Source organism: Rutilus rutilus (genome assembly GCF_951802725.1).
Source record: "Rutilus rutilus genome assembly, chromosome: 3".
NCBI lineage: Eukaryota > Metazoa > Chordata > Actinopteri > Cypriniformes > Leuciscidae > Rutilus > Rutilus rutilus.
In genome coordinates, this window is record NC_140211.1 from 59,306,288 (window position 1) to 59,326,430 (window position 20,143).

Consider the following 20,143-nt stretch of genomic DNA (forward strand, 5'->3'; position numbering starts at 1 on the left):
TGATTTAAGTCACTTAAGTTAGCCATAAAAGTGAATGGGCATCAGAGTAAATCGTAGAGACTCCAGTCACACATCTGTCCGACACTAGGTGGCGCTATAAGACCATTTTGGATAGTCACTCTGGAGCCGTCACGGTGCATTTTGAGTTTTCCCACTGTGGTGTAAATTACATTCTGTAGGGATTTAGTCAAGGATTGATTATCTGTGGCTGGTTGCATGAACGACTTAGACTAGTCCTAACAGCCTTTTTTTCTTCATGACTGGTTTGAACTTTTTAAAGAGTAGATAAGTCTAATTTGAATAGGAAAAGTAAGACTGATTACCTCTGACTAGTCTCACTGCTAGTTGATCAAACTCATTCTTAAGACACGAAGAGAATCAACATAGTGGCCAAGTTTATGCAACTGGCCCCGAATTCTTTACCATCTATAACCTTTTACGCCACTTTAAATCTTCTGAAAACCTCTTCTGAACTCCTCCAAGGCCGTTGGTCTAATCTCCAGCATATTTTGCACACAGTAACTAGTTATCAAAATAATTTTCATTCATTGAAGTGTAGCAAAGACATAAGCATAATAAAAGCTCCCTATAGGGGGTGCTACCACTGAAGTTCCAATATGACTGCAGAGGCCCATCACATTTCACTGATTAATAACATTAAATGTGAATGGCCTACCATTACAAAAACTGATATATTTGTACATTGTGTGAAAACGACTGCATGTTCCAAGTTCTGTGAATATCTGTTGCAATGGGGTGCTATGATTTAGCTAATAACTTCACAACCGTGTGTGATATAATCACAATTCTTGTTCTTATAAGCCCTAACAAGGGTACATCTCTTTTCTACGTTAATCTACACAATTCATCCACCATTCTAATAAAAAATATAAATAAAAAACAACTTTTTCAAACTTGTTTCTCAACTAAAAATGTGCACGTCAACTCAACAGATACAATCTGACTCACTGGATCTGGCCCATAATGGCTAATATACCTTTTTGTGTGAACAAAGTCAAAACCATTCAAATCTTTATATGCATGGAGAGCAAATCCTTCAGGTTTCTTTCATTTCTGACGCTCGGGGAGTTAACAGTATATTATGCTATTTGTAATGGTTTGCTCGTGTCCTGTTTGCACTGGACTGGGTAATACATGACACACTGAGAATATGCCGTAGTCTGTGAATAACAGTTTTCACCACCGTCTTCCTTACCTTGTTCTTCTAAGGCGTTCTTGCTTGATGTCAGCGTAACAGGCTTCTCAGTCAGACCTGTGTGAACGGTGAGTAAAATCAGACACAATACAAAAACTACCTTACACTGTATCCTATCAAAGATCAATCAGAGATCACAGCCAATCAGAAGAGCATGTGGGTGGAGTCTCCAAAAAAACTGTCATAGAGGTCACTTGTCTGTTCACAGTTTGAATGTTCCTGTTTCCTTTAATTTATGAATTATCCATTGTCACTTTTAGTATGGCTATAAAGGTCACGCAAAATGACATTCAAACTCACATTAGATGCATTTAAAGCTTTTGAAAATCCAGCGTTTAATGTTGTTTATGTGTCTATGTGGTGTTTTTAATAGTCGACACGATTGCTGAGTATTTCCTCCTTAAAACTGCAGTGAACCAAAGACAGTCTCAAACACACGCTTTGAAATCGCTGGTGTTTCTGACGTCACAAACTACCTTGTAACCAATCAGATCAACGTGTGATCGTCAACCAGTGGATCTCTGAGTGAGTGAGTGGAGGCGGGGCTCATTTGCATATTCATAGAACCGCGCATACTAAATGAGGCAAGGGTGTCGAGTTACATTCAAGATATTATAAGGCATTTTGCAAGGAAAAAACGTTTAAATATGTCATTTTGGTGATCAAAGATGAGTTTTAGAGGATAACATTATTGACCACAGGGGAACTTTAACATTAAATAAAGCACATAAACAAGTACCTGAGATTATCATCGTCATACTTTAAAGTTGTTCCAGCCGCGATGTCGCAGAAATAGAAACCGTTTCTAAAATACAATCATCGAGTACGGCTTCCGCAGCTGGTTATGACAAAAACTCGGATTAATATGGAAAAGACGCCTTTTATCACGTGTCACGGCATGTCTGGTTAGGATACGGTGTTAAGAAGCCCAATCAAATAATGAAAATTAGACATTAGGTTTAATTCCTTCTCAGAATGGATGGTCAACTTTAGGATACAGCATCGGGATCGAGCTTGTACTGACAGAAATAGGTTATCCGAGTATCCATTTTTTACATAAAATGTGCATTTCGTACTTTTCATCTTGTGTGGAAGAGAATTAAAAAAATAACTGAGAAGAAAAGTCAGGGATTTATCCACACACACACACACACACACACACACACACACACACACACACAGGAGTAAACCAGACCGTGTTTCAAACAGATCAAGTATATTTTAAATAAGAGAAAAATTCACATTTATTGGAGGCATTTACCTTGATACTTTCTCAGAATATTTAACCACAGCTTAGTTTCACTGAACACTTAATAAACCATTTCAATAAACACATTAAAATGAGAAGTACTTTCTCCTATCCCACATAAATATGCATGTTGATTTCTCTCAAACGTTGCAAAGCATTGCTGTGTTGAAGCAGTCAGACGTGAAACAGTGGCAGATGTGAGAGAGATTCAGCAGACGCTTTTGTTTTTCCACAGAAACATATCTGGTGTGATATCATATCTCGGTGCCTCAAGTGGTGAAGAAATAACACACTTCAAATTTAACACCTAAAAACATGCCATTATATGATTGGTATTATACGGTTAACACAGTTAAATGTTTCACACAACAATAAATGGTTGTTCACCAAAGAATTACAGCTGATCGGATCAATATCTCACTATACTGGATGAAAAACACCTGTAAACATATAAATAAAACAGTTTTAAAAAAAATGCAGACAATTTAGCAGACAATTTCTGATCGGCAAATTTAGTTAAAAGAAAGCAGGTTATAAATACACTCGCCACTTCATGAATGAAAGCAAATGTTAAACACTTGATCCTCAGTGTAACTGCAGCTTCACGCTTTCATTCGCTCAGTAAAAGCAGAACTGAAGCGGGATCTGACATGTTCTGCATTATAGACTGTGTTCACACCGCACACAAGTATAACTAGACTTTAGGACAGACTGTCATTGTGAAAGTAAGTCTTCAACAGTGACTGAGAGAAGCTGTCAGTGTGAAAAGAGAGTAATAATAATTTAGCATCTGGTTGTGGTTCTGAACTTCAGGCACATGAAACAACATTCGTGTTTTACACATTATTGGACACACAATATTTAAAACCGCTCACTAATCACTACACAGTGAATGTCACACAATTCACACTTATATACAAAAACTGTATTCATGAGAAAAGAGTGAGCATGAACACATTCAGGAACAAATGAAGAAAAAAACGTATTAAATGTGATCTTTTAGATTCAAGTGCAATTTCAAAACTCCTGTTATTACAGCATCTTACAGAGCGCCTGAAGGGACGAGGTGATGGAGAAAATATGATGGGAGGAAAAATTATATGTCAATGTTTTTGAGTTCTCTTGTGAAAAGTTTTACTTCCACTAAGAAACGGTGTTTGCCTGCATTTTTTTTTTCTCGAGTGAACGCCAAGATTCTCAAAGGAACGCAAAAAAAGTTTTGCGAGTGAACACAGTTTTTCAAGCGAACGCAAAGTTTGCCTGCAATTTTTTTTTTTCGATTGAACGCCAAGATTCTCTGGGGAACGCAAAAGTTTTGCGAGCGAACAAAGTTTTTCAAGGAAACGCAAAACATTTGTATACAAACGCAAAAGATTTGCAAGCGAACACAAGAGTTTTGCAAGCGAACGCTAAAGTTTTGCAAGTGAACGCAAAGTTTGCCTGCAATTTTTTTTTATCGATTGAACGGCAAGATTCTCAGGGGAACGCAAAAGTTTTGCGAGCGAACAAAGTTTTTCAAGGAAACACAAAACATTTGTATACGAACGCAAAAGTTTTGCAAGCGAATGCAAAAGTTTCGCAAGTGAGTGCAAAGTTTGCCTGCAATTGTTTTTTATCGAGTGAACGCCAAGATTCTCAAGTAACGCAAAAGTTTTGCGAGCGAACAAAGTTTTTCAAGGAAATCAAAAGTTTTGCAAGCGAACAAAGTTTTTTAAGGGAACGCAAAGTTTTTCAAGGGAACGCAATAGATTTGCAAGCGAACGCAAAATTTTCTCAAGGAACGCAAAAGTTTTGCAAGCAAAAACAAAAAATTTGCAAGCGAATGCAAAAGTTTCGCAAGTGAGTGCAAAGTTTGCCTGCAATTGTTTTTTATCGAGTGAACGCCAAGATTCTCAAGTAACGCAAAAGTTTTGCGAGCGAACAAAGTTTTTTAAGGGAACGCAAAAGATTTGCAAGCGAACACAAAGTTTTCTCAAGGAAAGCAAAAGTTTTGCAAGCGAACAAAGTTTTTCAAGGGAACGCAAAAGATTTGCGAACAAAGTTTTTTAAAGGAACGCAAAAGATTTGCAAGGGAACGCAAAGTTTCGAAGCAACGCAAAAGTTTTAAAAGATATTTTTTCCTCTCATCTCAATTTTTTTCCACCACAATGTCCTTTTAGGTGCGTCGTAGGATTTCAAGTCACTTAACAGATTTGAGTTTTCTATGCCCTTATACAACCATCTCAGTCTGGGAAAGTGATGGATTTAGATTTTTTGTAACAAACGCAATTATGAAAATTATTATGCATTTACACATTCATCAACTCTTTCCCTGCTAGCGTTTTAAAAAAAGTTGCCAGCCAGCACCAACATTTTTGATCATGATCATGCATTCTTTTGTAATCAACACTTGAATGTGGGTAATGTCATAAAAAAGCAACAGTGAAAAAAAAAAGTAGTAAAAAAAGTAGTGAAACTCGTGTTTTGTCAAAGACTTCGTCCGGATGCGATTCAGAGACAAACACAGATGGAGTCGATCGAGTCCACCAACACCTCAAAGCTTCAGTCGTTAACCCTTCACGGGTTCCACATTTCATTCAGGAACGTTGATTTATACGCTGTTGAATGTTTGATGATCACGTTATAATTGACAAGTGCGTCAGCAATGCTTCTATCGCTTGTTTCTGCTTCTTCTTCGCTTGTTTTTGGATCTGGGGATTCAGTACTCTTTCAGAAGATGTGTAACAGCGCCCCCTACCGTATAACAGTGAAAACACGGATCGCCGGAAAATCTCATCAACGGCAGGGAAGGAGTTAACAGACCAGCACCAAACGGGCTTGAGGAATTCAGTCATGATTGTGATTCGATCCTCAAAAACACAAAGTCACGTGTAAAGCCCTAATCGGGGGACCATCAAAAGAAAAGTAGTTAGCCGATAAAAAGTAGCTAACTGCATTTAAGCAAAGAGCATAATCTTAATAAATATATAACCTTACAATTGATATTTAATTTACTATAACTAGAGCAGTTTTTATCTGGCACGAAATAATAAACTGAAAACATAAATATTCACTAAGCACACAAACTTATATAACGGACTAAAAGTCTTTAAAATGCAGCCTGGACTGAAGCTCTTAATGGATCTGAGAATTCATGTTTAATTACATGTTTAATCCGAGCGAGCGGATTGGCTGAGACGAGTCGGACTCGACACTTCGGTTACGACTTATTTCTCTCCGCTAAAGCGACAGCAGAATAACAGCGATGTAGAGTTTCATTTCCACACCAGTTATTATCAGCTCGTCTTGCTTTGAGTCGCACTGCGCTTCACTGTTTACTTGCCAACACCGTTCCTGCTCAATACATTAGAAGTTTTTATTGAATTAAATTTCTCAGTTTTGGCCGTTCACTTATTTATTTCTTGATTTTTTTGTTTGAAGATTTAAGTAAACCACGGGTAGATATTTTCTCCTCTTTGGTATTCTGTTCATCCGCAGATTCTTTTTCATTTTCTGATTCAACTTTTTGTCCATGTGCAATTTTATTTATTTTGGCCACCGTTTCTTGTTTGTTATTGTTCACATCTTCTCTTTCCTTCGTTTTCTTCTCCTTTACATCTTTCTCTGTTTTCTCCTTTGGTGCCTTCTCTCTTTCTTTCTCCAGTTTTTCTTTCACTACTTTCTCCTTTCTTCCCCTTTCTGCCTTTTCTTTCTCAAGTTTTTCCTTTTCTGGCTTTTCTTTCTCAAGTTTTTCCTTTTCTGGCTTTTCTTTCTCAAGTTTTTCCTTTTCTGCCTTTTCTTTCTCAAGTTTTTCTTTTTCTGGCTTTTCTTTCACAAGTCTTTCTTTTTCTGCCTTTTCTTTGGCTAGTCTTTCCTTTTCTGGCTTTTCTTTGGCTAGTCTTTCCTTTTCTGGCTTTTCTTTGGCTAGTCTTTCCTTTTCTGGCTTTTCTTTCTCAAGTCTTTCTTTTTCTAGCTTTTCTTTCTCAAGTCTTTCTTTTTCTGGCTTTTCTTTCTCAAGTCTTTCTTTTTCTGCCTTTTCTTTGGCCAGTCTTTCCTTTTCTGCCTTTTCTTTGGCTAGTCTTTCTTTTTCTGCCTTTTCTTTGGCTAGTCTTTCCTTTTCTGCCTTTTCTTTCTCAAGTCTTTCTTTTTCTGCCTTTTCTTTGGCCAGTCTTTCTTTTTCTGCCTTTTCTTTCTCAAGTCTTTCTTTTTCTGCCTTTTCTTTGGCTAGTCTTTCCTTTTCTGCCTTTTCTTTGGCTAGTCTTTCTTTTTCTGACTTTTCTTTGGCCAGTCTTTCTTTTTCTGACTTTTCTTTGGCCAGTCTTTCTTTTTCTGCCTTTTCTTTGGCCAGTCTTTCTTTTTCTGCCTTTTCTTTCTCAAGTCTTTCTTTTTCTGCCTTTTCTTTGGCTAGTCTTTCCTTTTCTGCCTTTTCTTTGGCCAGTCTTTCTTTTTCTGCCTTTTCTTTGGCTAGTCTTTCCTTTTCTGCCTTTTCTTTCTCAAGTCTTTCTTTTTCTGCCTTTTCTTTGGCTAGTCTTTCCTTTTCTGCCTTTTCTTTGGCCAGTCTTTCTTTTTCTGCCTTTTCTTTCTCAAGTCTTTCCTTTTCTGCCTTTTCTTTGGCCAATCTTTCTTTTTCTGCCTTTTCTTTCTCAAGTCTTTCCTTTTCTGCCTTTTCTTTGGCCAATCTTTCCTTTTCTGCCTTTTCTTTGGCCAGTCTTTCTTTTTCTGCCTTTTCTTTCTCAATTCTTTCTTTTTCTGCCTTTTCTTTGGCTAGTCTTTCTTTTTCTGCCTTTTCTTTGGCGAGTCTTTCCTTTTCTGCCTTTTCTTTGGCGAGTCTTTCTTTTTCTGCCTTTTCTTTGGCTAGTCTTTCTTTTTCTGCCTTTTCTTTCTCAAGTCTTTCTTTTTCTGCCTTTTCTTTGGCTAGTCTTTCCTTTTCTGCCTTTTCTTTGGCCAGTCTTTCTTTTTCTGCCTTTTCTTTGGCTAGTCTTTCTTTTTCTGCCTTTTCTTTCTCAAGTCTTTCCTTTTCCGCCTTTTCTTTGGCCAATATTTCTTTTTCTGCCTTTTCTTTAGCCAGTCTTTCTTTTTCCAATTTTTCTTTCTCCAGTCTTTCTTTTTCCGCTTTTTCCTTCTCAAATCTTTCCTTTTCCGCTCTTTCTTTCTCAAGTCTTTCTTTTTCCAATTTTTCTTTGGCCAGATTTTCTTGTTCCACTCGCTCCCTCTCTGCTTTCTCCTTGGCTCGTTTCTCCTCTTGTTCTCTTTGTATCCGTTCCTTTTGTAATTTAGCTTCTGCCTCTTCTTTGATTTTTTTAGCAGCAAGAGTAGCTTGTCTCTCCCCTTCCTCTTGAGCCAAAACACTACGGACCTCAGCAAGGGCTAGTTTGGCGATCTTTTTGGCTTCAATCTTCTCATGAATCATTCGTAGCTGCTCCTTCAGAGCTGCTTTCAGCTTGCGCCCAATATCTCTGGTAGGATGTTCTGAGAATGAGTGGGACAAAAGTTCACATCTCAGAAGGCTCATCACTCGTCTTCCATGCAAACATACATATTATACGACTGAGCCTTAAGTGTCTGAATAACTGTCTACCTTTCATGATTCATGCGAGGGGAAAAAGCTCTCAATCAGTTCCTTAAAGGGGCAGTAATTTCTGCGATTTCTGAGAAATACTGTTGATATTTAAAATTGACACTCAAACAAACAAACCCCTACCAAAAAGAAACACACCCCTCCCTTCATTGCTCCACCCCAAAATAACAACCATGCTATGCAACACAGGCAACAACTCTAACAGCGTCCGCATCAGACAGCTCACACTACGTATGCAAGTATAGATGTATCAGCTGTAATTCAACAACCACAGGTCCTCAACACAGGATTTGCACCAAGAGGCAAAAACCCTCCACGTACAAACTCCTAGTAGAAGGAGCCCTTGGACTCCCAATGATCTCTTGAACTTCAGTTGAGATACCTTGAGTCAAAGGGGAGCACCGTTCAGCGGCCAAATCCATGGGGTTGGATCAAGCGGCAACCTGCCTGTGTCTCCCTGAAACCAACACTGAAGTGACTTACATGGCAATTCATCGACTGGCTGCTGGAGGCTGGATGCAAAAGAGAATCAATCCCATAGACCCCCATGTTAAAATGCCGAACTTAACAGCAGAAAAAAAATGTGTTTACAGCCTGGTGCTGTGGCAAGGGGGGCGTGATCTAGCGAAGTCTGTAACGGGAGAGAGATCGCATATAAGGGACGGGGAAACCTCATTCATGGAGAGAGACACGCGGAGATCTGTGGGCTGAGAGTGCGAGTGTGGGAAGCGCGAGGACGCGATCGCTGTTACATTGGATTTTGCTGCTACAGCGCTGTGTGCGCAATTTTTTTTTGTAATTTTTTTTTCATTTATAAATAAATACGCCCACCGCTCCGCAAGCCGACCCTGTCCTCTTACTTCCTTGAATTTGAATTTTGTTACACTGGTGCCGAAACCCGGGAAGGAAGATGGAAGCCGCCGCCAGCCAGTCGACTCCGTCTACATCAACGTCTCCACTTGCGGAGGTCATAACATCCCTCGTGGCCCTCCACCACGAACAGCATCAGGCCCTGGTCGGGATGAGGAGCGACATGAAACGCCGATTCGAGCTCCTTGTCCAGGGCCAGCGAGAGGACCGCGAGAGGTTCCGGAGCTGAATGGACTGGGAGGTTTGGACCGAAGCCACGCCGCCACCGGTCGAGCTCCCCCACCTGGCCATAAACAAGATGGGGTCCCAGGATGACCCGGAGGTCTTCCTGGACCTCTTCGAAAAAACAGCAGAGGCAGGTGGGTGGCCGAAGGAGCATTGGCCGGTGCGCCTCATCCCACTGCTGTCCGGGGAGGCGCAGGCGGCCGCCCGACAACTGCCGGTCCAGAACCTGGACTCGGCCATCCATCTGGCGTAGGATCAGCTGGTGGTGTGCTCCAGGGTTGGCGATACCCTCCCTAATGTCTCTCTCCCTTCTTCTTTTTCAGTTTCATACCCCTCTACCCCCTCCCAGCGACCTATCCCGCTCCCTAGGACCCGTCCTCCGGGTCCATTCAGAGGTACACCCCGGAGCCGAGGTGGCGTGGCGGCGGACCAGTCAGGAGACACCCGGGGGCAGCCCAGGGGGTTCGCCTCTGCCGGAGCGGAAGTCAAGTCAAGTCAAGTCAAGTATATTTGTATAGCGCTTTTCACAATACAGATTGTATCAAAGCAGCTTCACAGTATTAAATTAAAATAATACAACAAGGTTTGTTTCTAGTGGAATTTATTGATAAAATCAAATTAGATATCCAGAATATCCCCAACTGAGCAAGCCAAAGGCAACAGTGGCAAGGAACCGAAAAACTCCATCAAGTGACCTAATAGTGTCCTAAAACTCCATCAGGTGACCCAATGGAGAAAAAAAAACCTTGGGAGAACCCAGGCTCAGTCGGGGGCCAGTTCTCCTCTGGCGTTTATTAACTAGAGGCCGGATTGTAATTTGGACTGTAAGATTAAAAATATTATATGAATGCCTGGCTGAAGAGATGCGACTTTAATCTAGTTTTAAACTGGGAGAGCGAGTCTGAGCAACGAACAATATCAGGAAGACTATTCCAGAGTTTTGGAGCTAAATGTGAAAATGCTCTCCCTCCTTTGGTGGTTCTGGATATCCTAGGTATGACCAAAAGCCTTGAATTTAGTGATCTTAAAGAGCACGATGGATTATAGGGCGATAGAAGATCCGTTAAATAGACTGGAGCTAAGCCGTTTAGGGCTTTATAAGTCAGTAGCAATACCTTGTAATTAATACGGAACTTTATAGGTAACCAATGCAGTGATGATAAAATCGGTGTTATATGATCATATTTTCTTGATCTAGTAAGAACTCTAGCGGCGGCATTTTGGACTAACTGTAGCTTGTTAATTGAGGATGCAGGACAACCGGCTAATAAAGCATTACAGTAATCTAGTCTCGAGGTCATGAATGCATGAACTAACTTTTCTGCATCAGAAACTGATAGCATATTACGTAGCTTAGCAATGTTTCTAAGGTGGAAAAAGGCGGTTTTTGTAACATATGAAATATGATTTTTGAAAGACAGGTTGCAATCGAGTATAACACCCAGGTCTTTTACTGTAGAGGATAAAGTAACAGGACATCCTACTATATTAAAGTTGTATTGCGAGAGGTTTTGTGGGCGGTTTTTTGAACCGATAAGTAGTACCTCTGTTTTGTCTGGATTTAATAAAAGAAAATTACGCGTCATCCAATCTTTTATATCTTTAACACACTCTGTCAATTTGGATAATTTATCGTTTTCATCTGGCCGTGATGAAATATATATTTGAGTGTCATCAGCATAACAATGGAAACTAATTCCATGTTTCCTTATAATATTTCCAAGTGGCATCATATATACTGAGAATAATAGAGGGCCTAACACAGATCCCTGCGGCACTCCATAGTTTACTGGAGTTATGATCGATTTTTCTCCATTTAAATAGACAAAATGGTAGCGGTCAGATAAGTATGATCTAAACCAGCTTAATGCTTGTCCTTGAACACCAGTATAATTTTGTAGTCGATCTAAGAGTATTGTGTGATCTATAGTATCGAACGCAGCACTAAGATCAAGTAAAACTAGTATTGAGATACAGCCTTGGTCAGAAGCTAAAAGTAAATCATTTGTGATTTTAACGAGCGCAGTTTCAGTGCTATGGTGCGGCCTGAAACCAGACTGAAACTTCTCATAGATATCATTTTCTTGCAAGAAAGAACACAATTGAGCGGACACCACTTTTTCTAATATTTTAGACATAAATGGAAGATTTGAAATGGGTCTATAATTTGCTAGGTTATTATGATCTAATTGTGGTTTCTTAATGAGAGGTTTTATAACTGCCAGTTTAAATGTTCTTGGAACATGACCTAAAGATAAAGACGAGTTAATAATATTAAGGAGAGGCTCTTCCACTACAGGTAACACTTCTTTCAGTAGTTTAGTTGGTATCGGATCTAATAAACATGTTGTTGTTTTAGAGGAAGTGATAAGTTTATTTAACTCTATTTGTTCTATAGTTGTAAAGCACTGTAATTGTTCTTGCGGGGTGATAATTAAGGCTGAATTATAAGGCGCAACTGAAGATTGAACGTTTACAATTGTGGTTCTGATGTTTTCTATTTTCTCAGTGAAGAACTTCATAAAATCATTACTACTAAACTGTAATGGGATATTTTGTTCGGGTGATGTCTGTTTATTTGTTAGTCTAGCCACGGTGTTAAATAAAAACCTTGGATTATTTTGGTTATTTTCTATTAGTTTGCGGAGGTGCTCAGCCCTGGCTGCTTTTAGGGCCTTTTTATAACGTGACATACTGTCTTTCCACGCGATTCTAAAGACCTCTAAATTAGTTTGTTTCCATTTACGCTCTAAAATACGGGTTTCTCTCTTTAGAACATGCGTGGTATTGTTGTACCACGGTGCTTTAATTTTCTCTCTGACCTTTTTTAATCTAATAGGTGCAACAACATCCAATGTTCTAGAGAGAATAGTGCTCATAGTGCTAGTTAGTTCTTCTAGTTCATCTGTTTGTTTGGGTTCAGGCAGCAGCTGAGACAGATCGGATAAGCAATTTGAGAAATTATCTATGGTGGATGGAAGGATTGTTCTGCCTGGTTGATAACGCGGCGCTGCATGACATATTACAGCAGTACGTAATATGCAAGTTACCATGTAATGGTCAGTGACTTCATCACTTTGCGGTATAATATCTATATCGGTTGGATCGGTTCCATGTGATATAATTAAATCGAGTGTATGATTAAGACGATGAGGAAGTCTCTCCTCCTTTTTCCCCGCTCTCTCCACGCCAATCCCTTGGCCCACTTCCTGCCACTAGGGCGGCGGGGAGGTCTGGGCCGGCCTGCTGGCGTTGTGGGAACCCGGACCATTTCATTGATAGATGTCCCATGATGGATATAGGGACAATGATCCGGGTCCCAGACGTCCAGCAGGCTGGCCGGTACCAAATACCTGTGAGTATTAAGGGGGGTACCTATCAGGCTCTGGTGGATTCCGGCTGTAACCAAACCTCGATCCACCAAAGCCTGATTCAACCTGAGGCATTGGATATGAGCTGCATGGTTCGGGTAAGATGTGTGCACGGGGACATGGTGAATTATCCTTTAAATGTCAGCCGTAATTCAATTTATGGGTCAAAAGCATAGGATAGAGGTGGCAGTTAACCCGCACCTCAGGCATCCGCTGATTTTGGGAACAAATTGGCCAGCTTTTAGTGAATTGATAAGGGGCTTATGTGCGGATGCCTCTTGTGTACAGAAAGCGCAGGATAGTGAGGCAACGGTGTGGATGGGAGAGACGGAACCGGGACACTTGAGACTGGATTCAGGGGAACAGAGCACAATCGAGAGCCAGATTCTCTCGGAGCGCGATGATTTTCCCCTGGAGCAGTCTCAAGATGAGTCATTAAAAAACGCATTTGAACAGGTCCATACCATCGACGGTCAGTCTCTCCAACCCGACCGTCCACTCACCTATCCCTATTTTGCGATTATTAAAGATAGGTTGTATCGAGTGACTAAAGACACTCAGTCAAAGCAGATTACAACCCAATTATTGGTACCAAAAAGCCGTCGGGAAATGCTTTTCCAGGCGGATCATTCTAATCCCATGGCAGGACATTTAGGACAAATAACAACACTTAATCGTCTCATGGCCCGTTTCTTTTGGCTGGGCATTCACGAGAACGTACGCAGGTGGTGCGCGTCTTGTCGTGAATGTCAGCTGGTAAACCTGCCGGCCTCCCCAAAAGCGCCATTGCGTCCGCTTCCTTTAATGCAGGTCCCCTTCGAAAGAATTGCGATGGACCTCATCAGGCCATTAGAGCGATCTGCACGCGGACATCGGTTTGCATTAGTGATAGTGGACTATGCAACCCGATATCCCGAGGCAGTGGCTCTCCGCACCATCTCAGCTAAGAGTGTTGCGGATGCACTGTTTTGTTTAATCTCCCGAGTGGGGATACCGAAAGAGATCCTCACTGACCAGGGCACAACGTTTACAACTTTACGAGTTGTTAGGCATTAAGTCGATTCGTACCAGCATCTATCACCCACAAACAGACGGACTGGTCGAACGATTTAATCGCACATTAAAGACCATGATTCGTAAATTTGTTCATGATGACGGCAAAAATTTGGATAAAAGGTTGGAACCCCTGTTGTTTGCTGTGCGCGAGTTACCGCAAGCCTCCAGAGTTTTCCCCCTTTGAGCTCCTTCATGGACGTCAGCCCCGCATCCTGAAGGAGACTTGGGAGGAAGGACCTTCGGAGAGTCGTAATGAAATTCAGTATGTCCTGGACCTGAGAACAAAACTCCACACTTTGGGGCGGCTCTCAATGGAGAATTTGTTACAAGCTCAGGACAGACAGACCCAGTTATACAACAGGGGATCCCGACTTAGAGAATTTTCACTGGGAGATAAAGTCCTTGTATTGCTCCCTATGTCGAGTTCTAAATTACTCGCAAAGTGGCAAGGGCCCTTTGAGGTAACACAGCGAGTGGGTGATCTCAATTATGAGGTACTTCGAACAGATAGGAATGGGGCACGTCAAATGTACCACCTCAACCTCCTTAAAAAAATGGAATGAGGCGGAGTCAGTGATACTGGCGACGGTGATTAGTGCGGAAGAGGATCTCGGGCCAGAGGCGAATATTAAACAGCAATCACTCGCACTGGCCCCGGGAGGAGATCATCTTTCACCGTCCCAGATTGCTGACGTAGCCAGGTTGCAGGCAGAATTTGCCGATGTGTTCTCGCCCCTATCCGGTCGAACTAATCTTATTCAGCACCATGTTGAGACTGAGCCGGGCGTGGTGGTTCGCAGCCGGCCGTATAGGTTACCTGAACACAAAAAGAAAGTGGTTCAGTCTGAGTTAGAGGCGATGCTCGAGATGGGGGTAATAGAAGAGTCCCACAGTAATTGGGCGAGCCCGATAGTTTTAGTGCCTAAAACCGACGGCTCGGTTCGTTTCTGTGCGGATTACCGCAAAGTTAATGCTGTGTCAAAGTTCGACGCGTATCCAATGCCGTGGATTGATGAACTGCTTGATCGGCTGGGCACCGCTCGCTTTTATTCGACACTGGACTTAACGAAAGGATACTGGCAGATCCCCTTATTGCCTTTATCTAAAGAAAAAAGAGGCGGGTAGAGGTCAGGTATCTGGGCTTCCACTTGGGTCACGGGCAGGTGCGACCACAAATTGATAAGACCGCAGCTGTTGCAACTTGCCCGAGGCCCAAGACCAAAAAAGGAGGTGAGACAGTTCCTGGGGCTGGTGGGATATTATAGAAGGTTTGTGCCTAATTATTCGGACCTCGATTATGCTGTCGTTCCAACCATACAACTTTGCGATGCTGTTTGTGAATGTTTGTTGGAACTATGTTTTCGGGAAACACCGACTCATTGAACTATGCCGATAACAACAGAACTTGCGACCATTAGTTTACTAACGATGCTTTTGGGTAACACACCCCAGGCCTGAGGGGGACCTGAGGGGCGGGAAGCCTTGCCTGTCTTCTTCAGGTCAACACGTTTATGACGGGGGACGAGGCCAGCCTGCTTCGAGGGGTTGAGGTGGCTTGTTGCTTGTAGTAGCCTATGTAGGCATTAAGGGCACTGGGCAGAGCTGTCGAGAGCGAGCTGTAGCTGCTGATGCATCATGGGCTTGCCTCGGAATAAGGATAAGCTGCTTAAACGCTGTTGACTGTCGTTTCTCCAACCTGAACCTTTTGATGACCCCACACAGAGTCACAAGAAACAGTAAGGCCCCGATCACACAGAACGCCTTTTTTAATTGTTTTCTATTGGCAGTGAGCATTTTGCGCACTGTTTATGCGCCCCGGGCGCCTCGCATTTTAACCACCTGCTGCGCCTCGCATTTTTGTAGGAATGCTCTGAGAGCCTGAAGGTGAAATAAAATCAACTCTGAGCAGAAAAGCGACAGACGTCTTCGCGTTTTTTTCCCCACTGTCCAAACGAATGAATGGAGAGGCGGGCCTTCCGTTGTAGTGACGAAAGTTTACAGTTGCTTCGAACATCCGGAGAGTGTGATGGAGGAGAAACTTGTGATGGCTTTCGCGGGTTACCCGGAGCTGTATGACTTCACAAACCGCAACTACCACAATGTTAACAAAAAGTAAAGTTAATAAAAATCTAATATGACAGTTTACTCAACAGCAAACCAAAGATTCTAGAGCGCGCTCGTGCTATAATCCTTGATTAGTGTCACGTATTCTAACTAGCTTTAATCATTTCTGCACCTGTAGTCAATCACAAGGACTATAAAACACTGATGCACAAGCTCACTGATCGCCAAGTATTGTTAGTGAATATCGCTGTCTAACTGATAGCATCTTTACGGAGCCAATCCTAGTGTTCCTAGTCTGGTCTAGTCTTACTCTTGCTTGCTTGCCCTGTGTTTTGATCCTAGTCTGGTTTCCCGTGTTCTACCTTCTCTCTGCCTGCCCTGGACTCTTGCTTGCCTCGGATTACCTCTTTCGTCTTGCCCTGTTCGGATACTGTTTGCCTCACGCCTGGACTTTATCCTGGTTGGCTGGTTTATCCTCTTGCCTTGTCCACTGGATTACGTTCTCCGTTTGTTGACCCTCACCAGTCCCTGGAATGCTCTTTGTCTTGGCCATATCATACCTGTTTGCCTTTGTTTGGGCCCCTGCCTGTTCAGAACACATCTTTTGTAAATAAAAGGCTTTACAAATGGATCCGCACGCCTCTCGTCTCAGTCCCGCCGTAACAGAATACTCGGCCAAACGAGGATCCAGCGGCTTTTCTAAAGCACACTGGTCAGGTATGAACCTTGCAAGACTATTATTAGCCCTAGAACAGGGTATGCGACCGCTAGAGGTATATATTCAGGAGTTTTGGGATTTAGCATATTTTTCTGATCTGTCTGATTGTGTTCTCATTGACTTTTTTTGTGAAGGCAGAACACAGGAAACCAGACTAGGATCAAAACACAGGGCAAACAAGCAAGAGTAAGACTAGAACAGACCAGGAACACTAGGATTGGCTCCGTCAAGATGCTATCAGCTAGACAGCGATATTCACGAACGATACTCGGCGATCGCTAGGCTTTTGCATCAGTGTTTTATAGTCCTTGTGATTGACTACAGGTGCAGAAATGATTAAAGCCATGGAACATGGGAAATGTAGTCCAGGGTAACCTGTAACTGTGCGTGCAGTGAAAAAGCCTTAATGGTGAATGGGTGACCTCTGGTGGTAAGTGGACGGAAACGGCAGGTGTAGAATATGTGACAATTAGTCCGACAGGACAGCTGATTCGGTGGTTGACTAGCAACATAAAAAAACGCATCACACTGCTCTTTTCTAAATTAAAAAAGTCAACAGAAAAGGCAGTGCTGTGCGGGGTCTGATCGGGGCCGAAGTCTTGACCTTATCATGAATCTCAGAGCAATAAGAGCCTTTCCCCAAGTCACCAATTGCCCAATTGCGCTAGCGGCATGCTAAGTCATTTGAAGCGCCAGATCAGTGGCTTGTCGGAGCTCCTTGACCTCCTCAGGGGTCACACCAACTCCTTCATCCAAATCCTTGAGGATGCCTGCTTGGCAAGCTTGTAACACACACATCATGTGCAATGCTAAACCGATCAGCCACATAGAACTTGCCGACCAGGGCAGAGGTATTCCTGCAAGGTTTTGAAGGCAAAACAGGCCGAGAACTCCAGGAGGAAGCCGAGGAAAGGGAAAGATACGCAGTCAGTGTATCTCCACTAGGGCTGTCAACGAATATTCTAAATTCGAATATATATTCGAATAGTTTTAAAAAACAGAATTTCGAATGTGACAATTAATATTCGAATGTGGAAAAACGCCCGCGGTAACAGAGGCGCGGCTGTCTGCTTTGCGAGTGGGCGCGCTGCCTGAGGGGTCAGGGACAGGTCACAGGAAGCGTTAACGTTAAACAGAAACATTACTAAAGTGTAGGCTACTGTACTGACTGAATAGATATTGCATGAATAAGGTCGGTTAGATACAGCAGTTTCATGCACTGCAGGCTTCCACTGGTTTGATTATTTACCGTTTCATGTCAAGGAAAAGTTCCATGTTTACCACAGCACAGCTCGCTCAGAGCGTTCAATGTCGGATTCGCGTCTACCGCATCTAGCTGGACGCGTAAACATTTTGAATCCATTCGCGCGTCAAAAGCAAAAGTTTGAAGCGAAATTGACACGCGGAGAGAGTGACACCTCATTCACGCCGCAAGACCTCCAGACGCGCGTAAACGCGTCTTTACATTGACTTAACATTGAAATCACTCACGCCAGACGCTCTATTCGCGTTTGGTGTGAACGCAGCATGAGGGCGAGAGAGAGAAAGAGTGCCTGCGAGTGAGCCAGAGTGAGGTCTGCGGTCTTGGCCATTAGGTGATTTACTTGTTTTTGTGTAGGTAATACGTTGTCAAATATGTTTAAACTTAAATAAACTATCTGTAAGTAGTTATGTCTCTTTGTATTAATTTGTCCTGATATTGACGTAATGTGCGTCATTGACAAAATGCGCAACCAGATGTTCGAATAGTTCGAATATGCGTTTTTTTTAGAGGGAATATTCGAACGTCACTTTTGAGCAATTTTGACAGCCCTAATCTCCACCGGGGTAATGCCAGCGTACCCCTACTCCACACAGCTGGCAATGCTGGTGAAATCAGCAGCCACTGTATTAATCAACCAAGCTCTAAATGGCTGTTTCCAAGTCCCCAAGTTTCCAGTGTGGAGGTCAAGGAAAAACTGCGAGGGCGAGGATTGTTACCAGAGAGCTTAGAACGCTCCTCTTGCTACACCTTGCAAAACCTCAGGCAAGACAGACAGAATCCCCTTTTTCACAACACGTTGATCCCGGAAAATTGCCAGAGTGCCTTCTGTGTGAACGCAAACACGTCCCGGGATTGATTCCGGTATCGATCCCGGAATGAGGACCTAGTAACATTGCCAGGATCAGTCCTGGAACACTCCCTGTGTAAACAAAAGCCGTAATCAATGCCGTAAGGGGTGTGTCGTAGCGATGATGCCAAAGCTGAGATCGTTCGGCAGCTTAGTGGAACGCTACGTGATGCGCTAGTTTATGATCGAATCAGAAAATAATGCACGAGCGTGGTTTCTCGAGAGAGTAATCACAGATTATAAGCAAACTTAAGACGCTGTGGATAAGTCAAACTGATGTCAACGTGTCTTTATGGGATCTTTACGGGATGTATGTGAACGCGCGCACAGATTTCGGAAAATCACCGGCAGTGTGAATTATCGGTGTATTTCCCGGAATCTCTGTGTGAAAAGGGCAAGAGAAAGGGAGAATCCAGTCTGCTCAGTCTCCATGAACTCGGGATCACTACTGGACCACCAGGGCTCACCAGGGCTCACCCCACTACTGGACCACCTCAGAAACAAGAGCACACGACTCAGCATTCTTCCCTTCCTGGAAGAACACGAGCCTCGTGCACAGAGTCTTCTTCAGAAGATTGTCACAATGAGAGTAGTGAGAAGTGCCAAAAAGAGCTGCTCTAGCATAAGCAGTGGCAAAGGACTTCACACACCTACCACAAGTGTTACAGCAAACTATGAAGTGTGAACACGGAAACCCATGTTGTGCTCTGCCACACTGAGAAGAGAATTCAGCTCAATGCAGCCACTGAAACGCACGAAAACCAAGCAGTGATGCAGACTTTTATTGCGTGAAAGTGCAAAAACGAAGCAACCTCTTAATCCATTTTCAGGCTTTCCCACTCCCTAACATCTTTCTAGCGTAGGAAAGCTTTTCCAATATTAACGCATGTCTAAGCTCTTGCCTGGTCGTAACCCTTCCTTTTCCGACCATATTCCTCTGACCTTTGGTAATATCTCAGCCATCTCTCTTTCTACAGTCTTTCTAACATTTTCATGATTGCTCTCTCTCTCTCCTGCCCAATCTTCACCTATTGCTTTACTCCGTGGATCAGTCCAATCCACTTTGTTTTTTCTCCTATTTGCACAGCCAAGAGTACGGACAAACGTACACACACGAAGAGCAGATATCTAGCATATATTCACAAACTTGTTTGTTTGGGTGTTGAATTAAATTTTCAACAGCATCTCAGAATTCACTTTATCTCTCTGTACCCTTAATTAAATTGTTTTGTACAAAAGTTTATTTGTTGTGTATTTTATAAAAACAACATGCAAGCTATTAGAAGATTTTAATGTTAGTTGAAATCTGTACTGGCTTTTATTGAAGATTAATTATTTCATTTGCAAAATGTGATTAATTTGAAATGCAAAGATTAAAATTCATTCAAATAATGCATTTGATAAAATTGCATTCTTGAGATCATTTGACGTACAAAAGTATTGGGGACACCTGACCACTACAACAGAGACTGTAATCACATTATAAATACATTAATATGGATTATATAGGCTACTACTTACATTGCGCCCTGTGTATTGAATATTCTAGAGTGTTAAAATTACAGCATATATATTTATATATAACTACTGCGCACTCTCAAAGCAACACTCATTGCTAAATGATTCAGCGTTTTGAACGAATCCGTTGAATGTGATTCAGTGACTCACTCATTTAGTGACTTGCCAACACTGGTGGTTGCATGTTT

At 42.3% G+C, this 20,143-nt stretch overlaps 1 protein-coding gene across 7 annotated transcripts in view; it reads right to left on the reverse strand.

Moving 5' to 3' along the window:
• unm_hu7910 (un-named hu7910) overlaps positions 1 to 20,143 on the reverse strand; it is a 52,670-nt gene that overhangs the window by 14,798 nt on the left and 17,729 nt on the right. For 4 of the 7 annotated variants that reach the window (XM_084405436.1, XM_084405438.1, XM_084405437.1 and 1 more), the window contains one exon: positions 3,749 to 7,913. In XM_084405436.1, the coding sequence (XP_084261562.1) occupies positions 5,860 to 7,913 (2,054 nt within the window). In that variant the 3' untranslated portion in view covers positions 3,749 to 5,859. Of the gene's footprint in view, positions 1 to 1,216; positions 1,274 to 3,748; positions 7,914 to 20,143 lie in introns of those variants that run through there. The other 3 variants (XR_014626901.1, XM_084405440.1, XM_084405441.1) reach the window with 1 other exon arrangement.